This window comes from Festucalex cinctus, chromosome 2 (assembly GCF_051991245.1).
Source record: "Festucalex cinctus isolate MCC-2025b chromosome 2, RoL_Fcin_1.0, whole genome shotgun sequence".
NCBI lineage: Eukaryota > Metazoa > Chordata > Actinopteri > Syngnathiformes > Syngnathidae > Festucalex > Festucalex cinctus.
The window spans coordinates 34,724,497-34,737,329 of NC_135412.1; the positions used below are offsets into that span (position 1 = coordinate 34,724,497).

Genomic DNA, 12,833 nt, shown 5'->3' on the forward strand with positions numbered 1-12,833 from the left:
TTTCCCTGCACAACAGCTCAATGATGACAGGATACAAAAAAACAAATAACACAAAAAAAAAAAACACTTGACACATAAATAAATCAAAATCATTACAGCCGATATGGATGCAGTTTCATCATATCTGCATCAGCATCTTCCATGGCCATTTGTCTGTCACCACACGATGTTCAGTCCTGAGTATGTGAATTTTATTTTGGACAACCACAGCACACCAAAACAAGGTCCAGTCAGCCTCACAGCTCTGAGTTTTAGAGGTTCAAATCTCCGCCTTCCTGTGTGGCATTTTACGTATTCCCCTCGTGCTTGCATGGGTTTTCTTTGGGTTCTCCAGGCTTCTTCCCACATTTCAAACACATGCATGTTAGGTACATTGTGTGAATATGATTTTTTTTTCTATACTGTCCATGCCCTGCAATTGACTGGCAACGAGTCCAAGGTGGGGAGCCAAACGCTCAAGAAGATGGATGGATGTGATTAGATACTGGATGTTACAAACTAGTAGAATGGCACTCAGTATAATGAAGACCATAGCAATGACACTGAATAAGAGTATTCCCTAGTCCAAAGAAATTGGACAGAATAATGTGCAGAAGACAGCTGAATGTATGTGTGTATATGCTGTGTTGCAAAAAAAAAAAAAAAAGAAAAAGAAAAAAAAAAGACAATGGATGACTGTTTAGAAAGTGAATATATGTACAAATCCTAATTTTAATTATCATGAATTCCACATCAGTCCTATTAATGGCATTCAGGCCAGGGCTGGCTCACCTTATAGGCAAGATCTCCAGATGCTACGGGGGCTGTGGACTTTGGGAGGGGCGCCAAAAATCAGATGAAAATTAACCTTCAATATAATTATATTCATGTGAATTCTTACTATTAACACATGATTTGAAGTCAAGAAAAAAATTGGAGTAAATAGAAGAGAAGCGTGCTGAATTAATTAGAATTCAGCATTCCTGATGATTGAGTGGGCTATGTGAAGTGGTACAAGTACAATTCTAATCGGATGACAAACTAACATAGCAGGTATAGCAAATTAGATCCATGAGCCACTATGGATCAATGAGGGACTGAAGGAGATGATGTAGAAGAAAAAAAAAAAACCAAAAGAGTAGGCAACTCAGTAGAGGCTTAGATTTTTTTTGATTTTTTTTTTCCCAGAAGGATTTGCTTTTCGGAGCAGAGAAAAACAAGATGAAATTAGACAATGACACTGTACAACCTCCAGATGGCTGGCCTAATAATAAACACTGATGTTTTACAGAAATGTGTCAGAAATGTGCAGAAACACCAGTGGGCATCAAACTGACACAATGGGTCAGCCTCACAACCGCCCACATCTTAGTTCCACAATTGCAAATCTGGGCATGGACCTAGAGCAAATGTATTAAATTTGCATTTGTTTTCATTTTTACTGCAGGCACCCAGATACAATTGTATCCTATGCAATATCAAAGTAAAGAAAAGACTCAAAAACATCTCTTTACTTCCTTAGAAGCCTTTTTTTTATTTCCTAGATAGAAATGTGCTATCATAACTGAATGGAAAATAGATTTTCATCCATGCAATATGTGTGTAGGGGTGCTTGTGTGTGTGTGTGTGTATATGCTCATTGAGCTGTGTGACCTGCACCCAACACAATCAAATGGTGAACACCAAAAATAGCCAACTGTCTACTGGCACCAGCCTCGTATGCTCCCTCAAAAGAGATAACAAGATCTGTCTGGATGCAGACCAGAAATTTGAACTGCAACAGCCAAGGAAAAATGTGTGTGTGTGAATGCATGCTTGTTTCTGGTCCTATGCTCGCCTTTCACTCATCTGAAGCATGTTTCCTTCTCTCTATTCATGACTGTGTTTGAATTCAGGATCCTGTGATCAGACAGAATTTTCTCTATTTTGAATTACGTTAGTTGCTTTGATGTATCAAATGAATGGTGACCTAACGATACATCAGATCTCATTGAGTGTGCAGCTGGTCCAAACTTCTGAAGCTTTTTCCCTTCATGTAAACATCCAGTATGGATTTTACTATGATTAAATGACCTTTTCACTCTAAAGATAAATGATAGTGGCACTGCTTATCCTGTTGACCAGGAAAAGTAATTGCTGCATTGTGTTAAGTATAGAATCTACTCAACAAATGCAGTGAACACCTGCATATTCGCCCTAAGGCATTCGCAAATTTCCATAGTTGCAATACATTGGCGCCATCTTGTGGAATCTTTGTGCTGTTCTAGTTATGTTTAAATGGTCATTGATGTTTGTTTTTTTTTCTTCATTTTTTGTTGTTGTGGTTCTTCAATGCATGTGCACAGCGAAAGTGGAACTGAAAGTTTGTTTTTGCTTCTCTCCTGATGTAGTATCGCGATATATCGCCGAATCGATTTTTTTAACACCCCTAATATATATATATATATATATATATATACACAGTGATACCTCGGTTTACGAACTTAATTGGTTCCCAGAGAGTGTGTGTAAACCGAAAAGTTCTTCTTCCGAACATTTATTTCCCATAAGAAACCATTAAAATGAGAATAATCCGTTCCCAGGTCCCTATAAAACATAATTTTCTACTAAATAAGCCTTAAAACTACACAAAAATATACCTTATTTTTATTATTTATTTTTATTATTTTTTTATTGTATTGTAATTTCAAGAAATAAATTGTACTGTATTATAAAGTTGTTTTATTTTACTTTGTGATGGTAGTTCTTAAGGATAGTAGCAATGGTAGACTTACTTCATTCGCGAGCGTTTCACCGCGTAGAGTGTTTATGGAACGGTTGTCGCTCATTCGCACTTTCGGTGTCCCTTGGTGACAAGGAAGTGGAGCACTTTAGCCAGTCAACAAGTGAGCACCGTCAACTACTTTCACCTCTTTCCTGGGACTAAACAGCCGTGGCACGATTTTCTCCTTTTTTGAGGTACGTGATGGCACTTTCGCTTTTTTTAGTGGCGCGAACTCCATTGACTACAATGCAAACGCGCCGCCGAATCGCCGTCCCTCGCTGGTAAGCATTAGGCTTAACACTAGCCTGTGGTGGGGTCTTTTTCGGTCCCATACGAACTGGGACGCCGTGAGCGTGCGTCAGCTTCTTGTGGCCGCCACCGTGGTGCTGTTTGACCGCGTGGTTTGGTTCGTCCGCCGAAAAGTAGTTCGTCAGCAGAGACTAAATTCTCGCGAATTTAATGTTCGTGAGGCGAAAAGTTCGTGAGCTGAAGCGTTCGTGAGCCGAGGTATCACTGTATATATATATATATTTGCGGCACGGTGGCTGACTGGTTAGCACGTCGCCTCCCAGTTCTGAGGACTCCGGTTTGAGTCCAGGCTTCGGCCTTCCTGGGTAGAGTTTGCATGTTCTCCCCGTGCCTGCGTGGGTCTTCTCCGGGTACTCCGGTCTCCTCCCACATTCCAAAGACATGCATGGCAGGTTAATTGGGCGCTCCGAATTGTCCCTCGGTTTGCTTGTGAGTGTGGATGGTTGTTCGTCTCTGTGTGCCCTGCGATTGGTTGGCAACCAGTCCAGGGTGTCCCCCGCCTACTGCCCAGAGCCAGCTGAGATAGGCGCCAGCACCCCCCGCGACCCTTGTGAGGAATAAGCGGTCAAGAAAATGGATGGATGGATGGATGGATGGATGGATATATATATTTTCGATATGTCTATTTTGCTTTGTTTGGCGAGTAGTCTATACAGTTACTATTTCATATTTCAGTTGATGTCTTTTTTTTTCAGTCAATCATCTTATTTTTTTATAGTTTAGCGATCAGGATCGTTTTTTCACTGAGTTGCCAGCTGGTTGCCAGTTTTTTTTTTTTCTTTCTTTCTTTTTTTTAAATCATCAACCAATGTTGAATTTTATTCTATTTGTTTAATTCATTTCTGCCATGTTCTCCATAATAACATTATTATTTAGTTTTGAACACTCTAATTGGGGTATTGAGTTGATAAACCCCGAATTAATACAAACTTATGTCTGTAATGCACACTAATTTGTCGAAAATTGACATACACATCATATACATCCACCAATTGCAAATACGTGGCAGTGAGATGTATTGTTTTCAGAACGTTTCACCCGTTTGTTTCTTAGTGAGCAGGATGTAGTTAGCGGATGTGCCAAGGAATAACCCTTCAATTTTTTAGGCAAATCCAAACAAAAATGGGAATATTGGAATTTGTTTTTCTCTTTATGATATTAGTTCCATTCACCGTTCCAGAATGTAAATCTACAGGCCTGCCACAGGCACAAATGTCACTCGTCAAGCAAGCTTAAATCAAAATGATAACAAAAATTCCCCAAATGACACTGATGAAATGTTTAACCAATACTGGAGGTTGGGGCTGATAACAGAAGCATGACACACATGGGTTCAAAGGGCCTAAAAAAAAATTTAAAAAAAAAATTAAAAAAAAGTAGTCATCATGTGACATTTTTGCTTGTGATTTTTTTATTTATTTTGTGTTTGTTTTTTTGTGATTAATAAGTATGTGAGTGTGTGTTTCTAACAGAACCCTTGCGAGTTTCATCTACTGCTGTACTGACATTTCCATTCCTAGCCATGGGGAAAGCAATTATCAGCCTTATCAAATGATCTGCAGGGGAAGGTTGTTGAACTCTATAAAACAGGGAAAAGATATATAAGAGCCCCAAGTGGAAAATGAACGACTCATGCTCAAATGAGCCACGGTCAAAACTTTCAGCTCCAACTGCCAAGAAAATTGTTCAGAAAACAAGGAAATCTCACAACTAACTTGAGCTGAAATACAAGTGTCTCCGTTTCAAGACGAATAATAAGGAAGCCTTTGAAGACAAATGGGTTGTATGGTCGAACCACTAAAAGAAAGCCATAAATACAACAATATGAGAAAGCAGCCTGCTGACAGCACAGCATCGAAACAAACCTCAAAACGCCTGAAACAAAGTTATGACACCAAACTGGAGCTTTAAGGCTATAACCATAAAGTATACATTTTGAGAGGTGCCAGCAAGGGCTATGTTGTATAAGTACACCATTGCAACTGTGAAACACTGTTGTTGGTCACTTTGGTTTTGCGTGTGTAAGACAACAGGGTCAACAGTGATGGCAGGATTAATGCCACTCGGAAAATACATTTGTACTCATCAGAAAAAATTGCCATCAATTTGCATCCATCACCCCAAAAGCTGCACCTGGGATGAACTTGGACATTTTCAACATGACACCAATCCAAAACACAAGGCCAAGTTGATGTATCACCGGTTCTGGATCGATTGTCATTTTGGAGAGAGCACAAAAGTGCACTTCTTGCAAGACCGTCCAAGAATTTACAGGCACTGGAGGCTGTCGATCCAGAAAACTGAGTAGCTGTGCCGCAACCAAAAATACCACAAAGATTTCTTTTTGTCATTGATGTTTAAAATTGTCAACTTGCCGGAGCAAAAACGCGTGTTTACTATAGCGTCACTGAAAGACAGTGAAAGAAACTACTGCATTTTGTATTGCCTGAAAGTGGGGGTGGGGTTGGGGTGGGGGTATATCATCAAAATTATAGCAAGTTTCATTCACAGAAAATAAACGTGGTGATGTTGGTGAGTACAAGCTAAGAAGAGTGAGCCTATGGCCTACCCAGCAAACATCAAACAATGATATGCCAACAAATGTTTTGTCCAACACTTTCAATTCAATTTCATGCTTCAAAAGGCTGCCCAGCTTACATCACCTTGAGGTGATTTATCTGTAAAATCCGCAGAGTGCATGATGTCAAGCTGAGGAAATAAATACACAATGTTGCTATCATTCATTAAAGTGAGGCGGCGGTGGATGGAGGAAATGCAACAAACGTGTCAGTAATGTTGGCTGAGAAGCCGATTGGATGCAGCAGCTGTATGATTCAGTGTGTACAAACAAAAACTCAACAACAAAGGGTGCTACAGTGTGACAGATAAATGTCAGTGTTGATCTATCACATCAAGGCTGGAGATGAAAAAAAGCACAGTGACTGTGGTCAACGCCAGATGACGCTGCAGCGAGCATGGATGAAACTCCGACACGTTTGAGTTCAGTGTTGCACAAAATATTTTGTCAAAGGTTTTTGAAGTCAGTCAGACAGAAGCAGAGAATTTTTGGTATTTTCTCACACATGAGCAAATTATTATTATTATTTCAAATTAGAAGTACTTCTTTGAAAGACTTCATATACTTTCTGCACAAGCACACCCACTTTCCACCAAACCATTGGTCAGTAAACATATACATAAAATAAATTTTGAAGAAAAAAAAAATACTCGTGTAGTATACATAATTCAAAACTAGTCAACTTAAATGTTTCCTTTTTGTGTTTGAACAAAACATCCATCCATCCAACTCAGGGCCGGCCCAGGCTACAGGCGAGCTCGGCGGTCGCCTAGGGCGCCATCTTGTGGAGGGGGCGCCAAATTGCAGAAAGGAAAAAAAATAAAATTTAAAAAAACACAAACATAAAAAGCCCTCCCCCCCTCTCGTGTTTTCTAGCATAAAATGTTATATAGCAAATCTATTTTATTGAGTTCCTTTTTTTTTTATTATTATTACTTCTATTTCAAATAAATGACTGTGAGTTCACGACCTGCTGTCCTGGCGCCCTGAACCTGACCCGCTGCTGCCGCTTACAATGAATGAAAGGTAGGGGGAGGGGTCGTATATCATCTCAGAGTGTAGTGGCAGCACTTTAGAAAGATAGATAGATGGTTGGCACACTTGTGTTGTTTATACATTGACATCGACAACAATGAAAAGGTCCAAGCCTTCAAGTGCTGCATTAAGAAAGCGGCGAAAGGAGGAGGAGGAAAAACGGGCCCAGGGTAGAGGTATGTATGTCAGTCAATCATCATTGTTTATAAAATAAACACGAAAATAGCGTTAGCTTCTTAGCTTGCTTGTAACTTGTTTACTGCACCATTACATCCATGCTAGTAGCTACTTTGCACACAAGAGTGGGGCAACGCTTGCTGAGTTTAAACTAAAACAGCCAGTAAGTCCAGATACCTGCAAATGGATTTGCACAAGTCATTGTTTCACATAACCACATTAATTTATTAATTTATTGAAAATAAGAATTATGTGCTGGTTTAATGTAAACATCGATATAGTAAATGCATTTTTTTTTTTTTAACTAGATGCGCTGAGAAAATATTTGCAGCCACAACAAGCACCTGCAGAAGCTGTGGTGAACAATCCTTCAGTGTCATCTTCACCAAAGGCTACTGAATGTAAGTGCATGGATGGTGCATTTAATACAAACAGCCATAATTTCTGACATTGTATTCTATCATAATGCAAATGGATTTGTTTTCCCTGCTTTAACACCAAAATAATTTGAAGTGATGTATTTTGTTTAATGTACAGCTGAAGCAACAGCCAGTCAAGCACCAATCAGCAGTACTTTGAGTGACACAAAGCTCGATCTTCTAGATCCAGGTGACTATTTCAGTTATATCAGCTATTGCTGCATCATGTACAGTGCTCAGCATATATGAGTATACCACCTTTGAAAAATGTAAAGATTTTGTTCAATATCTCCCCGCGACCCTTGTGAGGAATAAGCGGTCAAGAAAATGGATGGATGGATGGATGTTCAATATCTCAATAAACATAAGAACAATTTCCAAAATATTGACAAAATGTTTTCTGTAGAATACGCACTTGACTCACAACATGAAAGTAAGGTTGTAATAGGATGCATAGATTACAAAATCTTCAATTTAATCAAATTAACTAATGCAAAAAAAAGAAAAAAAGAAAAAAAAGCAACCCACAACAAAAACGACTACATCTAGTATTTTCTATGAGCTCCATGACTGTTATGGGTAGCAACATGTCTGCTAGGCCTGGAATTAACAAGCCTTTTTCTCTGGGTCTACTTATTTGTGCAATATGTACTCTAATAAATTAAAAAAACAAACAAACAAACTCTTAGCAGAGATGCAGTCATTTCTTACCTGGTCAAAATCCAATATGTCAAGCATGGAACTTTTAGTTTTTCTAGAGGAGAAAAAACTTAGAGAAATCTATCCCAACATGTGGGTAGCACTCAGAGTGGCCGCTACCATACCAGTGACTGTAGCATCAGCTGAGAGATGCTTTTCCAAGCTTAAACTAATAAAAAACTATTTAAGGTCTACCATGTCACAAGAACGGCTTACTAGAGTGGCACTTATCAGCATCAATCAAGAAGTATCCAGGCAGCTATCCTTTGACGCACCAATTGATGCCTTTGCTGCAAGGAGGTCCCGGCGTGCACTATTTTAAGTATTTGCCGTTATTACGTTAAGTTATTTAGTGAAGTTTTTTTGCACACTATTCACATTATCTGTGAATCACCTTATTGCCAAAGTTTTACGATATATCAAAGTTTGTATATTGATACATTTACTATTTTTTGTATCTCACACAATTATTAATGTACATAGTGAAAACATTTTGAGGTTTTAAATACTGTCATTTTGCAAAAAATGCAATAAAAAGTTGCATTGCATTGTACTTCTGTTATTTTTCTTATTTTTATTTGTTTGTGGAATTTGGTATTTATTGTGTGGTGTGCTATTAAATATAATATATCTATAATTTTTTTGTGTGTGTGTTTGTTTTTATGGGATTGGGGGGGGCTACCATGTACATTTTCGCCTAGGGTACCAAATCATGTCGGGCCGGCCCTGATCCAACTAGTGAAGAATTAACCAAGGGCTTGGATTAAATCATGTTCAATAATTTTAGTGGAGGCAACTTTATGTGTGTCCGCGTTCATGCTTTTTATATTGTTGCTTTACAAGGATTATTTATCAATTTCAAATTTATCTTTGCTCATCTATCTATGCAAGCCACCTATAGAGACAGGCAGTTAAATGTTGTAAGTGTACCTGTCATACAAATACAAGTCATCAATCATTTTATTAGAGTTGAATCTTAAAATTTATTTCAAGTCTAATAAAGGTGAGGGACAGGGTTTATCTACCCAAGATGTGTATTAAAGACATTTCTTCTTAATATTTATAATGATATCTCAGAAAAACAATATTTGTCTTTTATTAAATTTGATTAGTGAGCCATGTGGTGTCCATTTGAACTCAAGCTTACAGTTGTGCTCATAAGTTTACATACCACTAGGGTATCTAAACTTACATATAAGCACAACTTTAAGTTACCAAATATGATCCCTTGCTCCATAAATAGTCAGTATGAATACAGGGCACAGGGTACTTGCCTTGCCCGAGGGTAATCGACACTATGCCACTGCCACTGCCTACAAAGAGACAGTGATCTTGACAATATGGCGCAGTCGTCAGGAACTGTAACTCTTAAACCACGCTACAACAAAGCTCAAGAACAATAACAAAGTGTCCCACAATCATCTCATTATTGGGAGAAAAAAAAATCGTAGAAAAATGTCAGATTGTTGATGCAGCAGCAGGGGAGCGCAACACAGATATGGCCCTATGTTCCTTTAATATCCAGAAAAGTACCCTGCTTTTATTCTGAAAAATGTTAAATAGTTCAAAGGCATATGAAATCTTCAGTACTGTGTGTGTGTGTGCGTGTGTGTGTTTGTCTATTTTTTGCTCCTTTTTTTCCCATCTTCCTCTGACATCTGCAAGGAAGACAAACTGTCAGTTTTCTCTCCTTATCAGTCACAGCGATCTTAGCTGTCCTTGTATTTATTCGTCCAGCTCTGTCAGCAAATGTCCCCAGTGCCTTTTTTCTTTTAAAAATGCTTACTGAAAATGTGTACCATCAAGAGGAATCCATGAAGTTTGAAAAGTATTTGAGGATAAAAACCTCCATATCCAAGCCATGTGATGAGGCCTTTTCCACACAAGCACGAACCGAATATCACCGTCAGTGTGGATTTACTCCATTGTGAGGGTTGCTCTCTCTCGGCACACATATCACACTGTTTCCTGTAAGCAGAGCGCTTCCACAGCATTGCTCGGTCCCTGCGCCACCCCACCGATTACGAAGAGCATGCTGTTGGTCTGCTGCAGAGCGGACGAGCAGCGCGCGGTCGGCATGGGCGCCACATACTCCCAACGTCGCTTTATCGGGTTGTAGCTCTCGACTGTGCCCAACGGTGATGGCTCATTGCCTGAAAAGACATACACCGCAATGAAAACAATGAAGTTATTTCAACCCATATTCTGTATATATGTGTGTGCTGTATATATGAATCAAGTCCTTGACTAATGGGGTATATGCAACGGAAGAGGCGGGACTGTTTTTTTGCACATCAGTTTGTCTCCGGTTCGGTTTGTGACGTGTGGGCTGCGTCAAAAATACTTGTGCTTCCAACTTTGTGCCCCTGGGTTGCGCGTTCGCAACCTGGACCGGAAATAAACTGATGTGCAAAATCACGTCCCGCCTCTTCCGTGGCATATACCCCATTTGAGTACCTACTTCAATTAAAAAAAAAAAAAAAAAAACCTCAATTTTTACAAATGTAATCAGAAAGACAAGTCAAGTCGGCCACAGCAACAATTGTTCTTGCTATTCGTGTCAGGAATTCAACACCAACGTGGTGAAAAGGCCAACTTCGAAATATCATCTTCTCAAATACAGCACCGTACCATACCAGTTTATTGATTATTCATTGCTGTACATTTAAAAACAAAAAACAAAAAACAAAACAATAACATAGAACATTAAGATATATACAGCAATACATCGTCGTGCATTGGTTCGCTTTTATTATGAAGTTGTTCTTGGGAGCGTGTGACGGCTGACATGATCGCCTTCCTGGAGGTTCAATAGTCAAAGCCCATATTGCTGTCATAAACTAAACTGTTCACACCACCATCAACACAATGTCATCCTAAAATCATTTTCAAATGCTAATTGTGAAGGCTAAAAAAACTTTAAAAAAAAAATACATAAAAAAAATAATAATTACGCTAACATTGTTTTATATGGCATCCATTGCCAGTGTTAGTAGCTTGTAGCTAGCAGCTAGCAGCTAGTTTTTCCTTGCCCTTTTGTGGTTCGAATCGATCAGGGGATGTCGTTAGTATTGGTCAACTGTGGTCATGTGAAGCCTTTTGAGACTTTTGTGTGTTCAGGGGCTATATAAATAAACTTGACTTAACTTGGCTAAATGAGTGCCCCACATAGGCTGGTATGACCTGTCAGGCTTCTTTTCAAAGGCAGTTTACTAGGCGAAAATGGCTGAACACTTTGATGCTGACAGCCTGACACAGTTACAGTTCTTACTGGTCATTTTTTAACAAACCGGGCTACCTTAAAGGTGCCACTTTAGCCGGCAAAGATGATCTGACGTCACTTTGTTTCATAGCCCTAAATCTCACTTAGTAATGTTTCTAGAGAAGAAAATATAGTTTGCTGCTCTGCACAGTTTAAAATTTGGGGTAAATGAGTTGATTATCTAAAATGAAAAACAATTGGTCGTTCATTATTACTTTGTAAGTGAAATATAGGACATCCAAGTACCAAAATATTCAATAGCCGCAGCCCTAATGTATATTTAAATATAACCAGAAAAACAGTTGTGTTGTTGCTGTTGCTGTGATACAACACCAAATAACAGCAGTAACCATCCCCAAAGGCCTCTAATAATTTAAGAATAAAACACTGAGGAAAAGAAGACACAGATGCAATTTAGTGTAAAAACATTGGGGAATAGTGTAACCGGAAAACTGTCGTACTGTATTACTCTGAATTCACCTTTTTAGCAGTAGAACAAATTTAAATGCAAATGTAATGTATAACAATAGTCATTAAATGTTCATTACTCCATGGCCCATTTGCAAGAGTGAGTCTGTGAGGTATTCACTTCAATTAAAGAAAAAACACAGAGGGACGATTTAAAGATGGCACATTACCACATTTCATAAGTCTGCTGAAATTTTCTTGTTTTTCCACTCACTTATGGCTTTCTTCCATTCTTACCCCCTCTAAGCTAGCTCAGGTGCAAAGCTGTCATTGTACATCACATGAAATCATGCCATTTCCGTTTCCATGGAGACTCGCATCACAGGGTGAGCTTTGTTGGCCGACAATGATGGTGCCAAAGTGATGAGATGGCTTGGGCTACTTGAAGTACTTTATTAGTCATTCTTTTTATGAAAATTCACACACACGCTCGCACACATATAGAGATTTACAAAAAAATAAAAAATCCAAAATACAATCATGTTTTATTCATCTAAATAGAAAAACTATACAGGTGCTGACTTAAAGAGATGTAAAAGCAAAGTAAAAACAAAATAAAATAAAACAGCTTACTGAAATGACTAAAAGAGCTTGGATGAGAGGATGGATGGATGGATGGTTTTTAATCATTTTTCATTCATGCAAGTCTGATAATAAAGGACGCCAGCAAATCTCAAGATCATAAACTACAGGGAAAAAAAATGTTTTTAAGGGAGCTCTTGAGAGGTGTATTATACAATGGTATGTGTTATACACTTGCATTTACTGTAGTTTCAATTTCTTATGTCTGCAGCAGCCAATTCCATATGCCAAGTCCTTAGCATGAGGAACAAGAAACCAAAAATGCATAACCCAAAATGCATAAAGTTATACTTGGTGAGCTGCCACTATGTAAAACACGAGGGCTGAATCACTTTATGTTTTAGAGGGAGAAAAAAAACACATCTCTGTCGAAAGTAGTTCACAATAAAGGAAGCTCATTTGAGACAAGAGGCCTTGGAGAGGAAAGAACCAAAATAAGAATAGGGCAGACTCAAATGAGAGGACAGCTAGTAGAAATGACCGCAGAAACAGATTAACAGATTTGTCTGGTTATGCAAAAAAAAAAAAAAAAAAGCGACTGGAAATAAAAGAACAAGATGA

General features: G+C 38.6%; 1 protein-coding gene across 1 annotated transcript in view; it reads right to left on the bottom strand.

Annotated features, from left to right (window-relative positions):
• Nucleotides 1-630: 630 nt before the first annotated feature.
• Nucleotides 631-12,833, bottom strand: part of klhdc8b (kelch domain containing 8B) — a 110,467-nt gene continuing 98,264 nt past the window's right edge. Inside the window, exon 7 of the mRNA XM_077514792.1 lies at nt 631-10,113. Within this exon, the coding sequence (XP_077370918.1) occupies nt 9,917-10,113 (197 nt within the window). The 3' untranslated portion in view covers nt 631-9,916. The remainder of the gene's footprint in view (nt 10,114-12,833) is intronic.